The sequence below is a fragment of the Drosophila yakuba genome, chromosome 2L, assembly GCF_016746365.2.
Source record: "Drosophila yakuba strain Tai18E2 chromosome 2L, Prin_Dyak_Tai18E2_2.1, whole genome shotgun sequence".
NCBI classification, from domain to species: Eukaryota; Metazoa; Arthropoda; class Insecta; order Diptera; family Drosophilidae; genus Drosophila; species Drosophila yakuba.
The window spans coordinates 23,592,102-23,617,238 of record NC_052527.2 but is presented as its reverse complement, the minus strand read 5'-3'; the positions used below and the strand labels follow the sequence as shown (position 1 = coordinate 23,617,238).

The following is a 25,137-nucleotide window of genomic DNA, read 5'->3' as shown; positions in this document are numbered from 1 at the left end:
ATGTCATCTAAGTAAACTAAACAATCTTTATAAATTAAATCTTCTAAAAGATTGTTCATGCAGCGTTGAAACGTTGCTGGTGCATTTTTCAGACCAAAGGCATACGAATATATTCATAATGTCCATCTTTTGTTGAGAATGCTGTTTTGGGTATTGATTGTTGGTCCATTTGGATTTGATGGAAACCTTTAGCTAGATCAATGGTTGTGAAGTATTGACAGCGTCTAAGCTTGTCCATTACAGGAATAGGGAATTTGTCGTCAATGGTTATCGCGTTGAGACTACGATAGTCTATGACTAATCGAAATTTTGGTTTCCCAGAAGCATCGCTTTTCTTTGGGACGATCCAAATTGGAGAACAATAGGGTGATTTCGATTTCCTAATTATTTTTTGTTCTAACATTTCGTTAATTTGTTTGTTGACTTCTTGATCAAATGCTTGGGGGTACTTATATGGCTTTTTATAGATCGGGTCTTCGTGTTTTGTATGAATAGAATGTTTGATCGTACTTATAAAAGTCAAATTTTCACCTTCTTTGTACTGAATGTCATTGTATTCAAGCAGAACGTGGGAAAGTTGTTCCCTTTCTTCTGTATTCAAATGTTCTAATCTGAATACGTTGGATTTTTTTAACTCGTCGTATAAGGCATAGTTAGAGGATGTTACTAGAAGGGCTTCTTCTATGTAAGGGGTAATAAGAGGGTTTTCCTCAGATTAAGAAGGCTTGGGATACACATAGGTAATCTTGGTCTCTTCTGAATTAGACGGTCTGGGGCACTCATTGGTGTTCTTTGACTCATCTGGTTTTAAGTGGGCTTTCCGCTTAATTTTTAGGAGGGTCTTCTCCTTTTTGGGGGTTTCCTCTGGGTTAGATGACTTGGGGCACTCATTGGTAGCCTTGGACTCATCTGTTTGGATGTGGTCGTACCACATTTTGAATGTATAGCCATTTATAGTGACTGTTTGTGTTGAGTAATCAATTTGAGTGTTAGTTGGCTCTAAATAGTTTCTGCCTAACAGTAAATCATACTTTTCTTAGAAATTGTGAATATTAAATATTTGATTAGTGGGACAAAGTTTGCTTGACTGCAATGAAACACTTTGGTTCAATGTTATAACTCCATTTATAGTGTTTATACTTTAGAAGGTTTGATTGGAAAATTAAAGAAATTTTGTTTCATAATGTTAATAGACGAACCAGTGTCTACTAAGCATTTGAGAGTGATATTATTAATTTTAATTTTTAGGAATGGGTTTCCACTTCCTCTGAATCGCTTTCTGATTCCGAGGCTGGTTAAAGAAAATTTTCGCATCCTGTGTCCATTCTGAATTGAGCACTAGCGTTTTCTCTCTGCCTTTTGGTAGGAGGGTTTGGTGCACTAGTATTTTGTTGTTGAAAATTTAAATGAATTCCCTAGCTAATCTTGGATTTATTTCAGCTGGTCTTGAGTTGGTATTTTGGATCTGTGTAGGGTTTGTTAATGGAATAAAAGTGGGAACGAATCTTTAGTTGGTTAATGTGTGTATGTTTATGTGAATTTGGGTTAAATCTTGGCTGACTATCGGATGTTTTTGAGACTGGGTCTTCGTAGAGACCTTCTTGTTGGGCGGTTTGTCTTAATTTTTGGATAGTTGAAATGTCATGCTGTAGTGTCGACTGAAGAGCCGCTAAATAAATTTTTGATAAACCATAAAAGATATAAACATTTTCTGCCTAGAAGTATGCACTAAATTATGTGACACTCTGAGCCTGGCTTTACGCGACGGGAATAACGTCGATGCATTTCAGTAAAAGCTTTACGTAGTTTATGATGAGCTTTAATGCACATGCATTTTTAATTAGCTAGCTGCATTTCTGCCAGAACACAGTTTTGGACACAAATACCAGATAGCTCATAAATGCGCCAAGGAAGATCTGGAAAGCTTTAGCCTGATTAGGACATTTTTATGCTGTGGCAGAGAAAAAGTGCTAAGCGACTCCATCCGTTTCAGTGCTAAATTCTATTCCTTTTGAGATCCGGTAGAGTGCAAATCGTTGCTGTGGCCGATAAGATATATATGTAATAATCACATAGTGCCAGTGTCCACGCGGATTGTGAAAATCTGGTGGCGGAACAATTTATTCGGCGAAAGCTTAACCAAACTCAAGTAGGTAAAGACGTTTTCATTTGCATACAGATGCATAACCTTTTGTTGCCCAGGTCACGGAAAGAGTGTCCACGGAGGCAACCAGGCGGCGGACTGACAGCCAGTGCCATAGGGCGGTCTGGAAAACCCTTATATTTCATCGGGACTCAACCAGCGGATCTAGCCCAGCAAGCCGAGTTTGCGTCCTGTCCCGAGGAGCACCCTGGGAGGGGCAGGATGGACCACTAGGAGAGCAGCAGCAGAAGCAGTAGGAGAATGATCGGCATATAACCTCAAGTGCAGTTTAATTGGCCAACAGCGCGCATGCGCAATAGCCTACAGTGGCCAGCTTTGGCGTTTTATGGAACAGTTAATGGAAATTGGCAGTGCCGAAAGTGACCCAAAAATTTTGACCCCACTTGACCCCAGCACCCATGTGGGTTTAACTTAAAAAGATTCAGAAAGTGGATCTAACCTTAAGTGGTAGTGTAGATCCGAGCATCCGATGTCCGACTATAAATTTTCTTGAGCATTAAATCAAAACCATCAAATGGGTTTTAACCCAGTTCTGCCGAATTAAAATTTCTTGCAATTCTCGCCACAAATTGGTTATAACCTGTATCGAGTTACCTAACTTTTACGACACTCATATGAAATGTTTTTGTGAATTTGATTATGGTAATGGAAGCCATGAATAGTTGATGAAAACCCTCTGTAAAATTAGAATACATTTATTTTTATAATTTAAGTAAAGTTAGTTAAAATCTAAAAAAAATTTCTCTTGTTGCGTAGTGAAACGAATTGTTTAGAAGAATGCCTTTTAACTCTTTTGTTTAAACTAATGCCTTAAAACCCCAAAGTGGCCTGCCAAAGCCATACAATTTTCAGCACACCTTCGAGGGAGATCGATCTTTCGCCGATGGATAAGATGCGTGAGTTTATATAACTTTGTTTTTAAGTGCTAACCCAAACTTAAGAGAAATTTATTAAATGGCAATGATATAAAAAAAGTTAAGAAACGAATTAAATGCCGCAACAACCGAAATTTGGCTATCGCTGTAATAAATTAAATATTTTTTTAAAAAAAAGTCTACACATTCGTGGAAGCGGACGTCTTTCGATAGCGCTGCGCGAAAATCTCGTGTTAACGTGGTTGTGCTGAACAGTGTTAGCGGCAAATCTGCAAAAACAAACGGTGGACTTGTGCCATAGTTCTGCGCGTAACCTAGGCGTGCTGAATGACCGCGTGTTGCAGGTGGTTAGCAAAATATATAAGTTTGCAATTCTTGCAGCTGATAAAACAGCTGACAGCGCTGCCAACTTATCAAGGTGGGCGATCATGAGCGAGTGGCGTTGCCACATCAACCGTAAGACCAATGCTGAGGTGCGAACGTTGGGCGCGTTATTTCAAAATTAAATTCAAAATTTGATTTAATTTAATTTAAACAAATAAGTGCCACGCATAACAAGCTCGAAAAAATGAGCAGCGATCAAAAGAATGAGCGTAGAAGCTCCGTCAACCCAAGAAATGCTTGCTACTCCTATTTCTCAACTATCGATATAGATCAAAATCAGAAGTCGACAAAGAGCAACTCGACTCTACTGACCGTCGACAGCAAGAGAGCCAGCTCTTGCTCACCCTCTCTGCTCACCCCAACTCCCGCATCATGGAGTTACCAATGCCAAACCCCATCACCGCCGGCTTCGCTGAATGAAGCTCATACAACAAGCAGTGCTAAAATTTCTGCAGTAAACTCACCACCAATAATTAAACCAACTACCAATACTGCGAGTTCGGTCCCAAAGGCCGCACAACAAAATAAAATGGCAACAAAAACAGTTAGCCACGATAAGCAACAAGCGGGCCCAGCTATACAGACCGGTATGGACCGCTACATCCAGATTAAGCGCAAGCTTAGTCCACCCAACACGGTTGGCAATGAACCAAAGATCAATCGAACCAACAAAAGCACCGATCAAACGAGGAGCTCCAATGAAAACCGATTCTCCATCTTAGCAGAGGCGGACAACAACCAACCAGAGTTGGGGCAGGAGACTTAAAGGAAACCTAAGCCCCCACCTATTTACATAAGGGAAAAAAGTTCAAGCGCCCTGGTCAACAAAATTGTTGCGCTGGTCGGGGACGAGAATTTCCATGTTGTTCCGCTTATTAAAGGGAACATACACGAAACAAAGGTTCAAACGAAGTCCGAAGAACACTTCCGAGCTGTGTCTAAGTACCTGGAAGACACAAAAAAGAACTTTTACACCTATCAACTAAAAAGCAGCAAGGGACTGCAAGTTGTGCTAAAAGGTATAGAACCTGACGTCACCCCCTCCGAAATTCAGGAAGCCCTTAAGGCCAGGGGCTTCTGTGCCAAAAATGTTAGCAATATTGTTAACAGAAAGAAAAAACCGCAACCACTTTTCAAGGTAGAGCTCGAACCAGATAGCAAAGCCTTAAAGAAAAACGAAGTGCACCCGATCTACAAGCTGCAGCTCTTACTGCATCGAAGAATCACCGTGGAAGAACCCCACAAACGCAACGGCCCTGTTCAATGCACAAACTGCCAAGAGTATGGACACACCAAGACATACTGCACACTTCTGACGGTCTGCGTAGTCTGCGGAGACTTCCACAACTCCGTAAACTGCCCCGCAAACAAAGAAGACCCCCAAATGAAAAAATGTGGCAACTGTGGAGGAAACCATACGGCAAACTACAGAGGCTGTGCGGTCTACAAGGAGCTGAAGAGTCGCATGCGACGAGCGACAGCTACGCACCAACAACATTTCGCCAAGGCAGCCAGATCATCTTTTGGGCAGCTAGATACAACCAAGGGAATCTCCTACGCCGAAGCACTAAGAACAGGCATGGAAAATCCGCCCCAGCCTCACTCAGAAAATGTTCAGCAGGTTCCAGTGCAGCCGCAAAGCAAATTGGAATCTATGATGTTCACCATGCAACAAAGTATGATGGAACTTATGTCATTCATGAAAACAACCATGCAAACCCTTGTTCAGAACCAGAACATGGTAATTCAGTTGCTTGTAGCACAACAGTCCAAATAATAAATGACTAACCTACGTATATCCATGTGGAATGCCAACGGTATTTCACGGCATAAACTTGAAATAACTCAATTCCTAAACGTAAATCACATCGACGCCATGCTGCTGGTTGAAACGCACCTCACAGGGAGATATAACTTCTATATAAGAGGCTATACCTTTTACCGCACAGATCATCCGGATGGCAAGGCCCACGGCGGAACGGGCATCTTAATCAGAGAACGCATCAAACACCACTTTCATCAAAGGTTTGCAACAAATTACCTGCAAGCCACGTCCATAAAAGTGATCTCAGGAAACGGCAACCTTTGCATTGCCGCTGTCTACTGCCCACCTCGATTTAACATCTCTGAAGGTCAATTCATGGACTTCTACAACACTCTGGGGGATCGCTTCATAGCCGCAGGAGACTACAACGCCAAACACACGCACTGGGGATCACGCCTCGTGACTCCCAAGGGAAGGCAACTGTATAATGCACTTATAAAGGTGAGCAATAAACTGGACTGCGTTTCCCCTGGTAGCCCCACATATTGGCCTGCAAACCCAAAAAAGATCCCAGATCTAACTGATTTCGCGGTGACAAAAAACATCCCACGCAATTTAATAAGCGCCATAGCACTACCGGATCTCTCATCTGACCACTCCCCTCTGTTGATAAGCCTTCTTCAAAGCCCAGAAATTGCGGACCACCCCCACATGCTGACGTCGCACAACACTAACTGGATGAAATACAGAAAGTATGTGAGTTCCCACATTGAGCTAACTCCCCAACTAAACATCGAAGCGGACATCGACTGCTCCACCGCCGCACTGGAAGAGGTACTCGTCACAGCAGCTAGGATCTCAACCCCAAAACGGAAGGATGGGGAATTTAAGAAGTTCAAAACCAACCGGCAAATTGAACAGCTGGTTCTGGAAAAGAGGCGTCTGCGACGATCGTGGCAAACCAGCAGATCGCCATGTTCAAAGCAACGTCTTACTGAAGCCACCCGCAATCTAAACCGGGCCCTGAAGCAAGAAGCTGAAAATGAACAACTTAAATATATTGGAAAACTCTCGCCAACTAGCACAAAGCATCCCTTGTGGAGGGCTCACCCAAATCTAAGCTCTCCAATTCAAACCGTCACCCCTATAAGGAATTCTTCAGGGTGCTGGGCCCGCAGCGACAAAGATAGAGCCGAATCATTTGCCTTACATCTCAGAGGCGTATTCCAGCCGAACCCTGCAGCAAAGGATTATGTTCCTCCGCAAATCCACCTCGAAACTGAATCCACGCCAACTACATTTCAGCCGAACGAGATCAAAAAAGTCATCAGGGAGCTAAAACCAAAAAAGGCTCCAGGCGGTGACCTAATAACTACAAAAATGATAATGGAACTTCCGTACTGTGCTATTGAGGTCATCTGTAAACTCTTCAATGGAATCATAAGTCTCGGCTACTATCCAAGGAAATGGAAAAAATCAATTATTATAATGATACCGAAGCCCGGAAAAGATCACACGATTCCGTCATCTTACAGACCAATAAGTTTACTATCATGCCTGTCCAAATTATTCGAAAAATGCCTTCTAACGCGCATAATACCATACATGGGGGCCCCCAACATTATTCCAGCCCATCAATTTGGCTTCAGAAAAAAACACGGAACTATAGAGCAAGTAAACAGAATAACATCAGAAATTCGCACAGCCTTCGAACATAGGGAATATTGCAGCGCGATATTTCTCGACGTATCTCAAGCATTCGACCGTGTCTGGCTCAAAGGTCTCATGCATAAAATCAAAACACACTTGCCCGGGTACACCCATAAGCTCCTTGAATCCTACCTCTACAATAGAGCCTTCGCAGTAAGATGTAATACAACAATTTCGGATAGCTACACTATCGAAGCTGGGGTCCCTCAAGGAAACTTGGGCCAACTCTATTCGTCCTTTACACAGCAGATATTCCCACGAGTGACCGACTAACAACATCCACCTTCGCCGACGACACTGCGATCCTTAGCCGCTCCAGATGCCCAGTCCGTGCAACAACCCAACTCGCCAACCATCTCGTGGTAGTCGAGAAGTGGCTATCTGACTGGCGTATTAAAATAAACGAACAAAAGTGTAAACACATAACGTTTACCCTTAACAGACAAACTTGCCCTCCGCTCTGTATGAATAGCACGCAGATCCCCCAAGTTAATGAAGTAACGTATCTCGGCATCCACCTCGACAGACGTCTAACATGGCATAGACATATCAAATGCAAGAAACTGCACCTAAAACTGAAAGCCAGCAGCCTCCACTGGATTATAAACTCACGATCGCCCTTGTGCCTGGAATACAAGGTCCTGCTCTACAACTCCACTCTTAAGCCAATCTGGACGTATGGCTCCCAGCTGTGGGGGAACGCGAGCAGAACCAACATAGACATCATTCAGCGAGCCCAATCAAAGATCCTGCGAACTATCACTGGGGCACCATGGTATATTCGTAACCAAAATATCCACAGGGACCTCGGCATTCTCGCAGTAAAAGATGAAATAGACAAGCAAAAAGCGTCGTACAATGAAAAACTATCTGCCCACCCAAATCCTCTAGCAAGGGTCTTGACTCGGCTCTCCAGCCGAACCCGCTTGCAACGTACAGACCTTCCAACCCAGTCATAACTTGTCAGGGCCACTGTCTCAGTCTACATGACTCCTAGTTAGGTTATAGTATAAGAAAAAAAGCAAAGCATTTAAAAAAAAAAAAAAAAAAAAAATTAAAAGAAATTTCACAATGGAGTTAAACGAGAAGTTGTCTACCAATGAATTAAATTAGGTAATCGAAACTATTCCTTATTAATTTAATTTTTATCACCATTAACATTTATATCTAAATCCCCACATTTTTACTACATATTATTAAATCATGCGATACATAAATATTCTTAAAACTATCTAAGCTTATAATCAAACTACCTATGTATATACGATGTTAGACTTAATTACTTTATGTTTATTAAATTTAATGTTTAACGAAATCATGAGCAACTAAACATTTCCTTTACCGACTCTACTGATGACTCCACGGTCGTAAGGTTGCAAGGGATCATCGGAGCCATGCTCCTGCGGAAGATGATCATATGTTGGGTGGGCCTCAAGCGAGCACAACAACATCCGTGTCGTCGCAAATGATAGTTTTCTCTCTTTCTTTTCCTCTATCTTTCGTCCTTTCTTCTAACTTTCATTTTATAGAATTTATTTATTTATTTTTCTTCCGGCTTAGTTCTAGCTCCTATTTTTTTGTCGCAAGCACGCTCAATTCTTGTCTTTATTAATAGTGATGTGTAGTCCGTGTCCGAGATCTGGGTGACCACCACCAAAGCCGAAGAGCTAGAGCCGGAATCTAAAGCGTGCCCCACAGCTCAGATCCTCGAAAGCCTGCCTAACGCAAGGAGTTATAATTCCTTCTCGTATTGAGAACAGTGGCGCACTACGTTACACGCTACAGTTATAATTCATTATTATTAATAAGAAAAGTGGCGCCCAAACGTGTGGAGCCTTAGTAGAAAACAATTTTTTTATTAAGACTCGCGAATAAATAAATTTATTTTCTTTAACTTCAGTTATAAAGAATTCTCGGATTACAGTTAAGTGAATATTAGTATTTCTAGCTGTCCAGACTTAAATCGGGTGTTGCCTCGACTTAGGACTCCCAGATAAATGAAGTCTTTTTTTCTTTTATCTGAATAATTCTTGGAAAACAATTGAGGTGAATATCAGTATTCCCAACTGTCCAGTGTTACAAAGAAGCTAAAGATTCTTCCTAAGATGTAGGTGAGATTACAAGGTGACTATTTAAAATGAAGAAAACTGAGGTGGTCATCGAAGGCTCATCTTCTGTCCCAGATTATAGCACTAAGTCATTGAACTAAGTCTACGCTAAAACTCAACGCTACGGAAAATACTGCCAATTTCTTCCGAGTCGTGCCATAGCCAGAGAGAGTTAATGGAAATTTTCCTTTATTTTTTATTTTCTAGAAGTTTTATATTTTTTTGATGGTATTCTGGAATACATGCGTTTCTGTTTTTGAACCAATTGCTGTCCGAATTCGAAATCCGGAAATATATCTTCCCTCCTTGAATAGGTCAAACCTTAGCAAAAGCCTTTTACTTTCCAATCTTTCAATTTCTGAGAATATTAATTATCATTAAGAAAACGATACCTTGCGATACGTGCGACATCTAGTATTGAGTTCGGTAAATATATACATATTTTTGATTACTTTATCACATTTTACATTTCGAATTTTTTGGTTGAATTATCGAAACATTTTCTGTCTTTAATTACAAAACAAAGCATCAATTTCTAAAAGAACAATTTCGATTGTAGTTGGTTAACCGTTGTCGGAACGTGAATATTTTTACTTTTTTTTCGCACTCAAACCAGATTTTTATATCTTGTGGGAATGATGGGGTTAGACCGATCTCCTGAAAGAGGGGCTGACTCAAGCCCAAAGGTTGTTTGTCCGTTATGTACAGCAGATATAAATCCTGCTGAGGTTTTTATAACAAGTTGTCAACACGAGTTTCATAAGCGGTGTATAGAAGGTTATTGGAAGGAGAGCGCACAATGTCCTGTGTGTAAAGTAGCTAGTAGACCAGAGATCCCAAAGCCTAAAGAAGTAACTGAGAGACAAACATCGAAGTGGGTCCAGAAAACGACAGCCCGTGGATACAGTTGGTCAGCAAGTCTCAGGTAATATAGCTTCGACCTCGGGACAAAGTACGCAAGCTAATAACATTGGGGCCAGCAATTCGAATAGTTTAACAGATAATGCTATGATATTACTAGCTGTGGAACAAAGGTTATTAGCTACGCTTTCGGAGAAGATGACTGATTTAATTCAGAATTCCATAACCTATACTATAACCAGGGCGTTAGCAAGCACCAGTGGTGGTAATGACAATTCTCAGAGGGAACATTCTTCACGTCGATCGCTTAGCAATGGAGATAGGGTCGAAACAAGAAATTAAACCGGTAGCAATTTAAGGCAAGTCCTCTCGGCTCCGGGCTCTCCCGCTTTACAGAGAAGTACTACGTCCGATTTGGTAAACCGACCAGATAAGGTTGTACATATCCTCAACGGTTGGAAAAATAAAATTTTCTGGAAAAGGAGTGTATGTTGATAATTTTATTTATTAATCTAACACGAGAGACGTTAGACAATAATGTCGATCTGCTTTGCAAACACGCCAGCGTACTTTTTGAAGGAAAAGCCAATGAGTTTTATTGGCGTTATCATAAAGCGCACGGAGATATTCAGTGGAATTCTTTCTGTACAGCTTTGCGTCTCCAGTTCCGCGATAGCAGAGACGATTGTGATATCGAAGAATTAATCAGGAATTCTAAACAAAAGCAAAACGAATCTTTTGATAGTTTTTATGATACAATATCAGGTTTAGTCGATCAGCTGGAGCATCCTTGGACTACGAGTAAATTAATTCGAGTTCTCAGAAACTATTTGCGTCCAGAAATAAGACATGAGATCTTAAACATTGATATTAAGACGGTTTCAGATCTTAGACAGATTTGTCGCAGGCGCGAAACCTTCTTGGCCGATGTTAAGCGGGTTAGCGGCTACGTGCGAAGCACTCCGTTTAAACGTGAAGTGGCTGAATTTAGTCAGGAGTATGATACGCAGTTAGAATCAGAACCTGAAAATGAGGCTGATGTCGAAGCGTTCTCCTTATTATGCTGGAATTGCCGCAAGGAAGGACACCGATATCAGGATTGCGTATCGGAGAGAAGAATATTCTGTTACGGTTACGGAGCTGTAAACACTTACAAGCCAAGTTGTAATAAGTGTTCAAAAAATCCAAAGCATGTCGAAGTCGCAATTCAAACAGAAGACTTCGATTGCCTCTCGGAGCCAATACACAATAACCGAAGAGTAAGAGATGCAGCAAATGTTGCACAACCTCCAATCCCTGACGAACAACAACTACCTGCTAGTTCTTTGCTACATAGCAAAATCCAAACACTAAAGAAAATTAAACATGAAGAGAATTATTTACAAAATGTTGGGAAACGAAAGGCTCGAAATTCTAGTCGAATTAAAGCATTCTGGCAAAATGTCAAGAACTGTAGAATTGGAGTCAATTATATAAAGTCGCTACCTGAAGGACCAAAAGATCCTCGTCCGTTTTTGCCAATTCGGTTGTTTAATCGTACGGTTTACGGTCTGTTAGACTCTAGCGAATCGGCAAGTTGTGTAGGAGGTAACTTAGACCGTGAAGTAGAAGCTGCAGGAAACTATAAGGCCATTAATAGTAGTGCTACAACGGCAGACGGCCGATCACAGCAGATACGAGGTGTGGCACTTGCGGCAGAGCTAAAACTGCAACGCCATCTAGGTGTCATATTGCGAGGCGTGCGCCACCTGCATAACGCGTGAAGGGGTTAGCGGCAGGGTCACGGGTCTTACAGGGCCAATTGTCAGATTTCCCAGAGAGAGTGCAGGGTTTTAAAAGAACAAAGTATAACCAGCTTACTGATCCGGAAGGAAGAACGCTACAGCCAGGCAGCGCCAGAAATTGCAGTTTTTTTTGTCAGGCCACAAAAAGGCAATTAAAAGGCAAAGCGGACAACAAATCTTCGGCTGCAGCTTCTGCGACCAAGGAAGGCCTACGGACCGCGGAAGAAGTAGCCGCCGATTAGTAGATTTTGTCAGTTGGTTCGCGCGCTTCGCCAGCAGCATGTATAAAGACTGAAAATCGAAAGAAAAGTCCGATCCGCTCGCGAATGCGCTGAACGCGACCTAAAACTAATAACTATTATAAGACCCACATTTAGGGCAAATTTAAAGAAAGAAAAAAAAAAACAAAAAAAAAAAAGGGGGAGAAAAACCCTAGCTACGAAAAAAGAAAAGATAATTATGTTTTAGTAAATTAGGTTAAGATTTTTTTTATTATTATTGTGGAAAAACAATGTGCCAATTAATGTGAGGAGAAGTGTCCGATTTCTTTGTTTTGTGTTTTATGTTGGTGTTAAATTTGTAAGCCACACGGGAAAAAAAAATGTCCCAACTTTAAAAGGAGAAAAAAAAGAATAACAGGGATACCTCCAAAGAATGTGTGCGAAATAATCAGTATTTTTACATTTTTTAAATCCAAAAAAACTTTACTCCCAATGAAAAAGCTGCCGTCGCCGAAAGCGCTTTCTCCGATGGAAGTTACAAAAGAAAAGGGTGAGTCACCAAAGAAAACCATGTTGATTATGTATATTGGATAAATTAAAATGAGTTCAGCACTAAAAGCATTAACGTATATGTCCCTATTGTTATACCCGTTACTCGTAGAGTAAAAGGGTATACTAGATTCGTTTAAAAGTATGTAACAGGCAGAAGGAAGTGTTTCCGACCATATAAAGTATATATATTCTTGATCAGGATCAATAGCCGAGTCGATCTGGCCATGTCCGTCTGTCCGTCCGTCTGTCCGTCCGTCCGTCTGTCCGTCCGTCTGTCCGTCCGTATGAACGTCGAGTTCTCAGGAACTACTAAAGCTAGAAAGTTGAGATTAAGCATACAAACTCCAGGGACATAGAAGCAGCGCAAGCTTATCGATTCATGTTGCCACGCCCACTCTAACGCCCACAAACCGCCCAAAACTGCCACGCCCACACTTTTGAAAAATGTTTTGAAATTTTTTCATTTTTGTATTAGTCTTGTAATTTTCTATCTATTTGCCAAACAACTTTTTGCCACGCCCACTCTAACGCTCTCAAAGCGCCCAAAGCTGATACGCCTACACTTTTGAAAAATGTTTTGATATTTTTTCATTTTTATATTGGTCTTGTGAATTTCTATCGATTTGCCAAGAAACGTTCTGCCACGCCCACTATAACGCCTACAAACCGCCAAAAACTGTGTTTAAGACTCTCCTTTTCCCTTCCACTAGCTGAGTAACGGGTATCAGATAGTCGGGGAACTCGACTATAGCGTTCTCTCTTGTTTTTTTCCTTGAAACGTTCAAATAAATTATAACGTAAAGATCATAAAGGAAATGAAAGAGAACTAAACATATTCACACTGAGAGAAATCCAAAACAATCGCTATTTAAATTCACGCATATTATTGTCTTGTATTTTTTTTTGTCGATTTTTTTTTTATATATTTTTTTTTTATCCTCACTTCTCGTAAACTCCAAAAACAATAGTTTAACTATATGCAAATCTATACCTTTTTATGCTTTCATTCCTATTTAGCTTATATGCCTAGTTTTAAGAATGTTTACACGAATGTTACACGACACAGACTCATATATACATACACAATCTTTTTCTATTACTATTTAGCTATGAGCTATGAGAATCATTTGTGGGCGAACCACATTTGAGCATAAGCCACAGCTACTTGCTTTTATTACCCAAAACAAATACGTTTTAGTTCCGCTGTAGTTCCTGTCTTGCGAATGACGAGAGATTTTATCATCAGTAATAAATCAATCGGCCTCGCAAGTCAGTAATTACAAAAGATTTACATCTGTCCTATCACCTACATTTTTATTTCTGAGCCACACAGAGCAGCTTATCAGTACGCATAGGACAAGCAGGCAAACAATCTTTTAATAAGAGGTAGTCTGACCACGGCTGATTGGCTGTAATGAAGGGTCATGTTTTCTTATACGGAAGCTGGATCGTTAGTCGTTTATCTGCATAGGATTTACGTAGGCATTCTTTTTATAAAGAGGCATTCTTTTTAAAAGACCACAGACGACGGCAAAAGAGATACGCTCCGTTCTTCTTGAAGAAGGGTGCAGGCGGTAGTCGCGTGGACCGCAGTCAGGGATTATCTCTTAAGCTTAGCCACTGACCACGGATGACCACCGGCACAGCAGTGTAGATGTTGTTGCAATTGCGCGACAAAACTTCTTCGTTTTCTTTATGTTCTTTTGTTATAGTCAAACGGTAGACTCGGTTTGAAACCAATTACACATTTGCAGGGGAACTATTGTTTAGCAATCAAATCTTTCTCAAGTTTTGGAAGAGTTCCGGTTGCATGATTTGCGTTATTTTTCTATCTATTTACAATTACAAGATTTAACTTTAAAACTAAAGTCATTAGCTGTTATATTAATGTGTTGCTGCTGAAAAAAGGGAACCGCAACGAACAAGCAGCTGATAAGCAAAGGGAGGTCATTGAACCTCGAATAGGCAAGTGCAAGTATAGCAAAAGAACAAACGCAAGCGTTGATATTTACATTATTTGGGCATTTGAATTTTGTGATTTAACGATTTGAATTGATTTTTGTTTGATTTGCCATTTCATTTGTTCGTTCGATAGCAGTAAATATTTTTATTAGTTCTGATTTGATATATTAGTTACTTCGTTTGTTTAATTTGATCATTAATTTTAACTAATTTTTAAATTTATTTTATGTTTTTGGCGATTACTCCATTCGTTTAATTAAATTACACTCCGTCTTATTAATTTTTTTTGGATTTATTGTTCTATTTATTTTCAATTTCGATGTTACAATTTTAAATTATTTTTTTTCTGAATTTTATTTATGTGGTTAGATTAGATTATTTCTGTAATTAATTATTCTGATTGGATTTCGATTTAATTTATTTATTGTCCTATTTATTATCATTTATTTATGTGATTTGAAATTTTATATTTCTAATATTTTTATTTGTTTACTTTTATACATTATTAAATAATAGTTATTAGTTGCTTACTAAATTCATTGGTCTAAATTGGGAAAAATGCCGCTGTCCGAGGAAGATACATCCTCTCCCAAATGCATCTTGTGTGAAAAATCGTTGGCATCTGCATCTATAGTGAAGATCAAGTGTGGGCATAAGTTCCACAAAAATTGTTTCGAGGTCTACTCCAAAACCAGCAACACCTGTCCGATTTGCAAAGAACCTCAACATCATACTAGGTTGCAGAAACCAATATAGACACAAGGCGATATTCAGAGTCGGTAAATTTTCAGGTTGGAGGGCCAACAAGTATGGTACATGGCTCTGGAAGGGCAACTCCAAGAACAGAGGTTACCGATCTTGTGCAACGACCCGATAAAGTTGGCCAAATACTTAACAGTTGGAAGCTAAGATTCAGTGGCAGTCCAGAGGGCCTGGGAGTTGATAATTTCATATATCGGGTAGAGGCACTTACACAGCAGACGCTAGAAGGGAATTTTGTAGCTTTATGCAGCAATTCTAGTTTGCTGTTTGATGGCAAAGCGCGTGATTTCTATTGGCGTTTTCACAAGTCCGTTAGGGAGGTACGATGGGGTTCGCTTTGCTATGCGCTACGAAAGCAATTTCGGGACACCCGCACTGATGTGGATATTAGAGAAGCTATCCGAGATAGAAAACAAAGGGAGAAAGAGGATTTCGACACGTTTCACGATGCAATTATGCAGCTTATGGATAGCTTAGAAACGCCAATGTCTGAGCGAGATGTGGTGGACACTCTGAGTAGGAATTTACGACCGGAAATTCGGCATGAACTCCTGAATGTTAATGTCGGCACCGTCGATCGGCTGCGCGAGATTTGTCGGCGAAGAGAAAGGTTTTTAGACGACGTAAGGCGAAGCCATAGCTATCAAAAGAGTATCCCTTTTCGCAAGAATGTCTCCGAGTTAATCGAGGAAATCCATTTGGATGACGCAGTTGAATTTTCGTATGACGGAGATGAAGGAGAAATAGGTGCTATGGCGTTAATTTGTTGGAACTGTCGAAAAGAGGGTCACAGGTATCAGGACTGCGAGGGAAAACGTAAAATTTTCTGCTTTGGTTGTGGACGCCCGAATACTTACAGGCCATCTTGCGTAAAATGCCAAAAAAACTCCAGGATGAGCACACAGCCTCGTCAGCCGTCGTGTGTTCAGCGCCAGAAATCGACGAACCCAGATGCGAGCCAGTAGAAAAAGAAAACTTATCACCTACAATAACTTTCCCGAATTTGTCCGATAGCATTGTCAGTCCGTTCACTCCTTGGCCACAGTTAATAAAATCTAATCAGTTATCAATGTCAGTCAGTCCAAAGAAAAGATCGTAAAATGCAAACAGGATGAGAGCCTTTTGGCGAGCAGCAAAAGCTGTTAACGCTATCCGTTATAAGAATGCCGATAAACGCCCAGAGGTGCGTTTGCTGGATAAAGTAGTGTTAGGATTGCTCGATACCGGAGCCGCAATGAGTGTGGTTGGGGGAAAATTAGCTGAGCAAATTGTTGTCAGTAAAATTCCTTTTAAACGCGCTGCATCGGTTGCAAGCACGGCGGATGGCAAAAAGCAAGAAGTAATTGGCCGGCTTAGAACTCCTGTGCAGTACAAGCAAGTAATCAAGGATTTAGAGCTGCATATTATTCCGTCCCTTAGTCAGGATCTTTACCTGGGAATAGATTTCTGGAAAGAATTCGATCTTCTGCCGGTTAGTATGAGTGCGGATGAAATTTCCCCGGAATCACATCAACTTTCGGTTAGCCAACAGGACATACTCAAATCGGTAGTTCAACGATTCCCATCTTTCGCAGTTTCTGGGTTAGGCAAGACGAACAAAATCTTTCATACTATTGACGTTGGAGACGCAAAGCCGGTGAAGCAAAGGCATTTTCCCGTCTATCCGGCAGTGGAAAGGTTGCTGTATCAAGAGGTCGATCGAACGCTCAGCTTAGGAGTTATTGAGGAATCAGATAGTCCCTGGTCATCAACGGTTGTTCTGGTGCAGAAACCGGGAAAAATTCGTCTATGCTTGGATAGCCGAAAGGTCAACGCGGTTACTAAAAAGGATGCGTATCCGTTGCCTCAGATAGATGGTATCTTAGGGCGGCTTCCCAAGGCTATGTTTATATCAAGTCTCGATCTCAAGGATGCCTACTGGCAAATCCCTCTGGACCCTGCATCGCGTGACAAAACGGCATTTACCATACCCGGAAAGCCCCTATATCAATACAAAGTTATGCCTTTCGGTCTCACAAACGCTTCTCAAACTATGACTAGATTGATGGACAAGGTTATTCCCGCAAATTTGAGAAATGAGGTTTTCGTGTATCTGGATGACCTGCTCATAGTATCAGAGGCTCACATGAGGGTGTTAGGCTTAGTGGCGAGCTATGTAAGAACAGCAGGGCTAACTCTCAATGTCGAGAAAAGCAAGTTCTGCATGTGTATTGTCAAGTATCTGGGCCATATTGTCGGGGAGGGCGTTATACGCACAGATCCAGATAAAATATCAGCGATGACAAATTTTTCGTTACCGCAGTCGCTCAAGGCTCTGCGCCGGTTCTTAGGCATGGTTGGGTGGTACAGGAAGTTTATAAATAATTTTGCATCTCTCTCCGCTCCGCTTACTGACCTGTTAAAGCCAAGAGAAAAATTTGTGATGACTGCTGAGGGAGAGAAGGCTTTTGCGAAGCTTAAAGAAATGTTGTGCGTTGCCCCAGTTCTTCACAGTCCGGATTTTAGCAGACCATTTTTTATACACTGTGATGCGAGTAAGTCTGGTGTTGGTGGAGTTCTTGTGCAAAAGTCGGATGAAGGGGACGAATACCCATTAGCTTTCGTTTCGAAAAAATTGAACAAAGCACAGAAAAATTATTCGGCATGAGTGCCTGGCGGCCATTATTTGTATAAAAAGATTCCGAGCGTATGTAGAAGGACACGCATTCACCGTAATTACCGATCATGCGTCGCTAAAGTGGCTTATGACCCAAACGGACCTCCATTCACGTTTAGCTCGGTGGGTCTTGAAACTGCAGAGTTTCGATTTTAAAATCGAACATCGTAGCGGAAGGTTGAATGTAGTTCCCGATGCATTGTCGAGGGTGAATGAGGAGGAATTGGCGGCCATAGAAGCAAGTCACGGGTTGCTAGTAGAATTAGATTTGCCAGAATTCAAAAGCGATGAATATGTGGAGCTGATTGAAAAGGTAAAAGCGAATGGAGAAAAGCTTCCAGATTTGAAGGTGGTCGACAATTTGGTGTATCGCAGAACCAATCACGCTACCGGCGAGGCCTTACACGACAACTTCAACTGGAAACTTTGGATTCCAACGAAATTAGTTCCCGAGGTTCTGAAAAAAGCTCACGATGATCCACTAGCATCCCACTGAGGCATCCACAAGACCTTAGAAAGAGTTCGAAGGTATTACTTTTGGCCAGGGTTGATCAAGGACGTGAAGGACTATATACAAGCTTGTGCCACTTGAAAAATGTCGAAAGCGCCGAACAGGATTCAACGTCCACCAATGGGTACCTCTCCAGAGTCCCATAGATTCTTCCAGAGACTCTACGTTGATTTTCTAGGACCATATCCGCGGTCTAGGAGTGGGCACACATGGGCACATAGTTTTAGATCATTATACGAAGTTCGTGTTCCTAAAAGCGGTAAAGAAACTCACAGCAGACGTAGTAATTCAATATCTACAGCAGGATCTATTCCATACGTTTGGAGTGCCGGAAACTATTGTTTCTGACAACGGTTCGCAATTCAAATCGGATGCATTCCAGAAATTATAAAGTATCGCATACTCTGACGGCATTTTATTCACCCAGGCTAATGCTTCGGAACGCGTAAATCGATCTGTGATAGCTGCAATCCGCGCATTCGTACGGACCAAAAGGACTGGGATGAGCAGCTCAGTAGTATTTGCTGCGCATTGCGATCCTCTGTTCATTCTAGCATTGGTACTTCCCCCTATTATATGGTGTTCGGGCAGCACTATGTATCTTCAGGCTCCACTTTTAAGCTCTTAAGAGCTCTGCGACTGCTTGAGGACAGGTCAGCGGTGTTTACAAGAGAAGATTCGCTAGATTTAATTCGAAGTAAAGCAGGCGAGGTTATGAGGAGGCAAAATGCGAGGAACGAACGACATTATAATTTACGGTCGAGGGAGGTGTCAGAGGGTCAGGAAGTATGGCGACGGAATTTCAGACAAAGCAATTTCCTAGCCGGTTATAACGCCAAGCTAGCCCCAGCTTACGTAAAGGCTAGGGTTAAGAAGAAAATTGGCCTGGCTAACTGTGACCTGGAAGATCTGCAAGGGAAGTATATTGGACGCTATCATGCGAAAGATATGAAACAATAGTTGAGCTGCCTTCTGTGCTGGTTGTATCTGTCTTGGGAATTTGACTCCCAAGTCAGATCTTTGGCGGGGGGTATTTGTGGCACTTGCGGCAGAGCCAAAACTGCAACGCCATCTAGGTGTCATATTGCGAGGCGTGCGCCACCTGCATAACGCGTGAAGGGGTTAGCGGCAGGGTCACGGGTCTTACAGGGCCAATTGTCAGATTTCCCAGAGAGAGTAAAATTTCTACAAATCTGGCAGATGCTAGGTTGCCGCCTTATTCTGGCGTCATCAGCAGCCATTCTCAAGTTAAAGATCGGCGGAGAAAGTTCGTTTGGGGATTGTGGGCAATTAAAGCCAAATAAGTACAAGTGCTACAGGCGAACCAGATTGGCGAATAGTTTGAACCGGCGGAGAGCTGGGGTAAGTGGATAGAAAAGGGCTAAGAGACCCAGACTTTTATCGCCTAACTCTCGTGCAGGGTTTTAAAAGAACAAAGTATAACCAGCTTACTGATCCGGAAGGAAGAAGAAGCGCTACAGCCAGGCAGCGCCAGAAATTGCAGTTTTTTTTGTCAGGCCACAAAAAGGGAATTAAAAGGCAAAGCGGACAACAAATCTTCGGCTGCAGCTTCTGCGACCAAGGAAGGCCTACGGACCGCGGAAGAAGTAGCCGCCGATTAGTGGATTTTTGTCAGTTGGTTCGCGCGCTTCCCCAGCAGCATGTATAAAGACTGAAAATCGAAAGAAAAGTCCGATCAGCTCGCGAGTGCGCTGAACGCGACCTAAAACTAATAACTATTATAAGACCCACATTTAGGGCAAATTTAAAGAAAGAAAAAAAAAAATCAAAAAAAAATAATAAGGGGGAGAAAAACCCTAACTACGAAAAAAGAAAAGATAATTATGTTTTAGTAAATTAGGTTAAGATTTTTTTTATTATTATTGTGGAAAAATAATGTGCCAATTAATGTGAGGAGAAGTGTCCGATTTCTTTGTTTTGTGTTTTATGTTGGTGTTAAATTTGTAAGCCACACGGGAAAAAAAAAATGTCCCAACTTTAAAAGGAGAAAAAAAGAATAACAGGGATACCTCCAAAGAATGTGTGCGAAATAATCAGTATTTTTACATTTTTTAAATCCAAAAAAACTTTACTCCCAATGAAAAAGCTGCCGTCGCCGAAAGCGCTTTCTCCGATGGAAGTTACAATAGAAAAGGGTGAGTCACTAAAGAAAACCATGTTGATTATGTATATTGGATAAATTAAAATGAGTTCAGCACTAAAAGCATTAACGTAGATGTCCCTATTGTTTTTTTCCTTGAAACGTTCAAATAAATAATAACGTAAAGATCATAAAGGAAATGAAAGAGAACTAAACATATTCACACTGAGAGAAATCCGAAACAATCGCTATTTAAATTCACGCATATTATTGTCTTGTAATTATTTTTTTGTCGATTTTTTTTTATATATTTTTAATCCTCACTTATCGTAAATTCCAAAAACAATAGTTTAACTATATGCAAAAATTTATCTTTTTACGCTTTCATTCCTATTTAGCTTATATGCCTAGTTTTAAGAATGTTTACATACATATATTAGTAATAAAATCCAATTTATAATGTGGTAATTCCCTAAGTTTTCGCCGCAGCTAGCATGAGGCCCTTGCGAATAGATTAGGTTTCCAAAGGGGCCATCAGGGAACATTAAGATAATAAGATGGCCATTGATCGGTTTGGCGTAAACCATTTAAACATGTTTTCCTCTTCTAGATGTTTGTATTGTGAGTTCTCCTACTTCCGGATCAGGTTAGCTTGTCTAGCACGCGAAAATAAGTTTTATAATCAGATATAGGCAAATATGGGATCGCAGCAACCCCACCACCCCCTTTTACCGACAAGCAGCAGTCGGACCATCGCTCGCGTGCTCTCGATACCCATCGAACACCCTGCCTGACGGTATTCTTGGATGTGATACGTTACAGAGGACATATTCAAACAGAGGTAGAATACGGCGACCAGAAGAAGGTTTTAAAAATTTACATCGTACCGTCGCTTAAACAAGATCTATATTTAGGGATAGATTTTTGGAGGCGTTACGACTTACTTCCCAGAAGACTTATCATATCTATCTAGCTCAGATGAAGTTGATTTCAAAGTTAAAGTTGACCAACATAAGCTATCCGAGGTGGATAAGGCGAGGCTAACGAACGTGATCAATTGTTTTCCGTCATTTAGTCAAGATGGTCTTGGTAAGACCAACCTTATATCGCACTCTATTGATGTAAGTATGGCAAAGCCAATAAAACAACGCCATTTCCCTGTTTCACCAGCCGTAGAAAAGGCAATGTATTCCGAGATTGACAGGATGCTACAACTAGGAGTGATAGAAGAGTCTGACAGTTCTTGGTCATCTCCAATCGTTATGGTAACGAAACCTGGAAAGGTTAAAATTTGTCTAACAGTCGTAAGGTGAATAGCTTCACCGAAAAGGATGCATATCCTCTGCCTCAAATTAGTGGCATTTTGAGTAGGTTGCCGAAGGCCGAGTACATAACTAGCCTTGATCTAAAGGACGCTTATTGGCAAGTGCCTTTGGATAAAACTTCGCGTGACAAGACGGCGTTCACCGTTCCTGGTAGACCCCTCTATCAGCTTAAACTTATGCCGTTCGGGCTATGCAATGCCACAAGTACGATGTCTCGTTTGATGGACAAAGTGGTGCCAGCTCATCTTAGGAACGAGGTTTTTATTTACCTAGATGAGAGGCACCTCGAAGTGCTAAGAGAGGTTGCGCTACAGATAAGACGTGCAGGTTTGACGATCAATATTGGCAAAAGTCACTTATGCATGTTGAGAGTGCGTTACCTAGGTCATATAATTGGAGATGGAGGAATCCGTACCGATCCAGAAAAAGTAGCCGCAATTAGGAATTTTCCTTTGCCTAATACGTTGCGCAGTCTGCGAAGTTTCATGGGTTTATGTGGCTGGTATCGCAAGTTCGTTCCTAATTTTGCGTCTCTTGCTGCTCCTTTAACTCATCTGATGACCACGAAAAGAAGATTCAGTTTGACTGAAGCAGCAGTAGAATCTTTTGAGAAGCTAAAGCAATGTCTTAGCGAGGCTCCTGTTTTATGCAGTCCTGATTTTTCGAAACCATTCGCAATACATTGCGATGCGAGCAAGACCGGAGTTGGAGCCGTGTTAGTGCAAGTTTCGGAAGAAGGAGATGAGCGTCCTATTGCCTTAATTTCAAAAAAGTTAAATAAGGCGCAACAAAATTATACAGTAACAGAGCAAGAATGTCTCGCCGCGATCGTGGCTCTTAAAAGTTTTAGGGCGTACGTGGAAGGACATAGGTTCAAGATCATAACTGATCATGCGTCACTAAAATGGTTTATGTCTAACCATGACCTTAATTCGCGCATAGCTCGATGGGCTTTGGCCTTGCAAAGATATGATTTCGCGATTGAGCATCGCAAAGGTTCGATGAACGTAGTTCCCGACTCCTTGTCTCGGGTGAACGAAGACGCGGTAGCTGCAATTGACCTGCGGGAGGGACTTCTCGTGGATCTAAATTCTGACCACTTTAAAGTGAGCGCAAATCAGAAGAATTTTCCTGATCTTAGGACCGATAGCGGTTACATTTATCTGAAGGCTGAGCATTTGACAGGAGAGCAGGTGCACGACGAATATGCCTGGAAGCTATGGGTACCTAAGGAATTGGTCTCTGAAATACTGTCTCGTGCTCATGATAATTCGTTGTCTGCTCATGGTGGGATACACAAGACCATTGAGAGTGTTAGACGTTATTAGTTCTGGCCTGGACTTGTAGCAGACGTTAAGGTCTATATAAATGCGTGTGAGGTGTGCAAAACCACAAAAGCACCTAATTACGTTTTGCGACCACCGTTAGGAAAAGCGCCTGAGAGTCAAAGGTTTTTCCAACGCTTATTTATAGACTTTCTTGGACCTTATCCAAGGTCTAGAAGTGGGAACATTGGAGTTTTTATCATCCTTGACCATTTCTCCAAATATGTCTTTCTTAAACCAGTAAAGAAGATAGATGCAGGTGTTGTCATAAAATATTTTGAAGGAGAATTATTTATGTCGTATGGCACTCCCGAAACTATAGTGTCAGATAATGGATCTCAAAATTTCGTTCACACGCTTTTCAAAAGTTAATGCAGCAGTATAGTATTACTCATACATTTACTGCTGTACATTCGCCACAGGCGAATGCCTCCGAGCGCGTGAACCGATCAGTTATTGCTGCAATTAGAGCATATGTGAGACCCGATCAAAAAGACTGGGACGAATACTTAAACAAGATTAGTTGTGCGTTGAGATCGTCCGTACATTCAAGCCTAGGAACTTCTCCTTATTATATGGTTTTCGGGCAACACATGGTTACCTCTGCTTCTACGTACTCTTTGTTGAGGAAGCTCAACCTATTGGATGATCGATCTTTGAAGTTCAATCGGTCAGACTCGTTTGATATAGTACGGGAGAAAGCATGTAAGAAGATGATTGAAAAGCACTCCGAGAATGAAAAGAAGTACAATCTTCGGTCTCGAGTTGTTTCTTATACGGAAGGGCAAGAAGTATTCCGAAGAAATTTTAAGCAAAGCTGCTTCCAAACAGGATACAACGCTAAATTTGGTCCTTCTTTTGTGAAAGCAAGGGTTCGCAGAAGGCTAGGGAGCGCCTACTACGTGCTAGAGGATTTACAGGGAAGACTAATAGGTACCATGCGAAAGATATTCGGCAATGACGTGTCTTCAGTCGTGTCATCCGTCTAGGGTACCAATCGAACATATACCCTAGCCAGATGTTACCGGGGGGCTTTTTTAGTGTCGACTGAAGAGCCGCTAAATAAATTTTTGATAAACCATAAAAGATATAAACATTTTCTGCCTAGAAGTATGCACTAAATTATGTGACACTCTGAGCCTGGCTTTACGCGACGGGAATAACGTCGATGCATTTCAGTAAAAGCTTTACGTAGTTTAAGCTGAGCTTTAATGCACATGCATTTTTAATTAGCTAGCTGCATTTCTGCCAGAACACAGTTTTGGACACAAATACCAGATAGCTCATAAATGCGCCAGGGAAGATCTGGAAAGCTTTAGTCTGATTAGGAAATTTGTATGCTGTGGCAGAGAAAAAGTGCTAAGCGACTCCATCCGTTTCCGTGCTAAATTCTATTCCTTTTGAGATCCGGTAGAGTGCAAATCGTTGCTGTGGCCGATAAGATATATAATAATCACATAGTGCCAGTATCCACGCGGATTGTGAAAATCTGGTGGCGGAAAAATTTATTCGGCGAAAGCTTAACCAAACTCAAGTAGGTAAAGACGTTTTCATTTGCATACAGATGCATAACCTTTTGTTGCCCAGGTCACGGAAAGAGTGTCCACGGAGGCAACCAGGCGGCGGACTGACAGCCAGTGCCATAGGGCGGTCTGGAAAACCCTTATATTTCATCGGGACTCAACCAGCGGATCTAGCCCAGCAAGCCGAGTTTGCGTCCTGTCCCGAGGAGCACCCTGGGAGGGGCAGGATGGACCACTAGGAGAGCAGCAGCAGAAGCAGTAGGAGAATGATCGGCATATAACCTCAAGTGCAGTTTAATTGGCCAACAGCGCGCATGCGCAATAGCCTACAGTGGCCAGCTTTGGCGTTTTATGGAACAGTTAATGGAAATTGGCAGTGCCGAAAGTGACCCAATAATTTTGACCCCAGTTGACCCCAGCACCTATGTGGGTTTAACTTAAAAAGATTCAGAAAGTGGATCTAACCTTAAGTGGTAGTGTAGATCCGAGCATCCGATGTCCGACTATAAATTTTCTTGTGCATTAAATCAAAACCATTAAATGGGTTT

General features: G+C 41.5%; 2 protein-coding genes across 2 annotated transcripts; both read left to right on the top strand.

Annotated features, from left to right (window-relative positions):
- Positions 1 to 8,049: 8,049 nt before the first annotated feature.
- On the top strand, positions 8,050 to 21,389 carry LOC120320615. The gene is made up of 2 exons (XM_039370760.2): positions 8,050 to 11,547; positions 21,241 to 21,389. The coding sequence occupies exons 1-2, from the start codon at positions 10,356 to 10,358 to the stop codon at positions 21,387 to 21,389; spliced, it is 1,341 nt and encodes a 446-aa protein (XP_039226694.1). The 5' UTR covers positions 8,050 to 10,355.
- A 107-nt stretch (positions 21,390 to 21,496) lies between these two features.
- Positions 21,497 to 24,851, top strand: LOC122319465. The gene is made up of 4 exons (XM_043206790.1): positions 21,497 to 21,537; positions 21,719 to 22,068; positions 22,684 to 23,054; positions 24,654 to 24,851. Exons 1-4 carry the CDS (start codon positions 21,497 to 21,499, stop codon positions 24,849 to 24,851), a joined length of 960 nt encoding a protein of 319 aa, XP_043062725.1.
- The last annotated feature ends 286 nt before the right edge of the window (positions 24,852 to 25,137 follow it).

Bases quoted from the DNA above. Each gene is read 5' to 3' on its own strand.
- LOC120320615 (XM_039370760.2), top strand. From the start codon at position 10,356: ATGTTGATAATTTTATTTATTAATCTAACACGAGAGACGTTAGACAAT. The intron at 11,548-21,240 runs GTGTGGCACTTG...TACGTTACAGAG, and splicing joins CCGATCACAGCAGATACGAG to GACATATTCAAACAGAGGTA.
- LOC122319465 (XM_043206790.1), top strand. From the start codon at position 21,497: ATGGTCTTGGTAAGACCAACCTTATATCGCACTCTATTGAT. The intron at 22,069-22,683 runs GTTTGACGATCA...ATTCGCGCATAG, and splicing joins GCTACAGATAAGACGTGCAG to CTCGATGGGCTTTGGCCTTG. The intron at 23,055-24,653 runs GTTAGACGTTAT...TTTGTTGCCCAG, and splicing joins TACACAAGACCATTGAGAGT to GTCACGGAAAGAGTGTCCAC.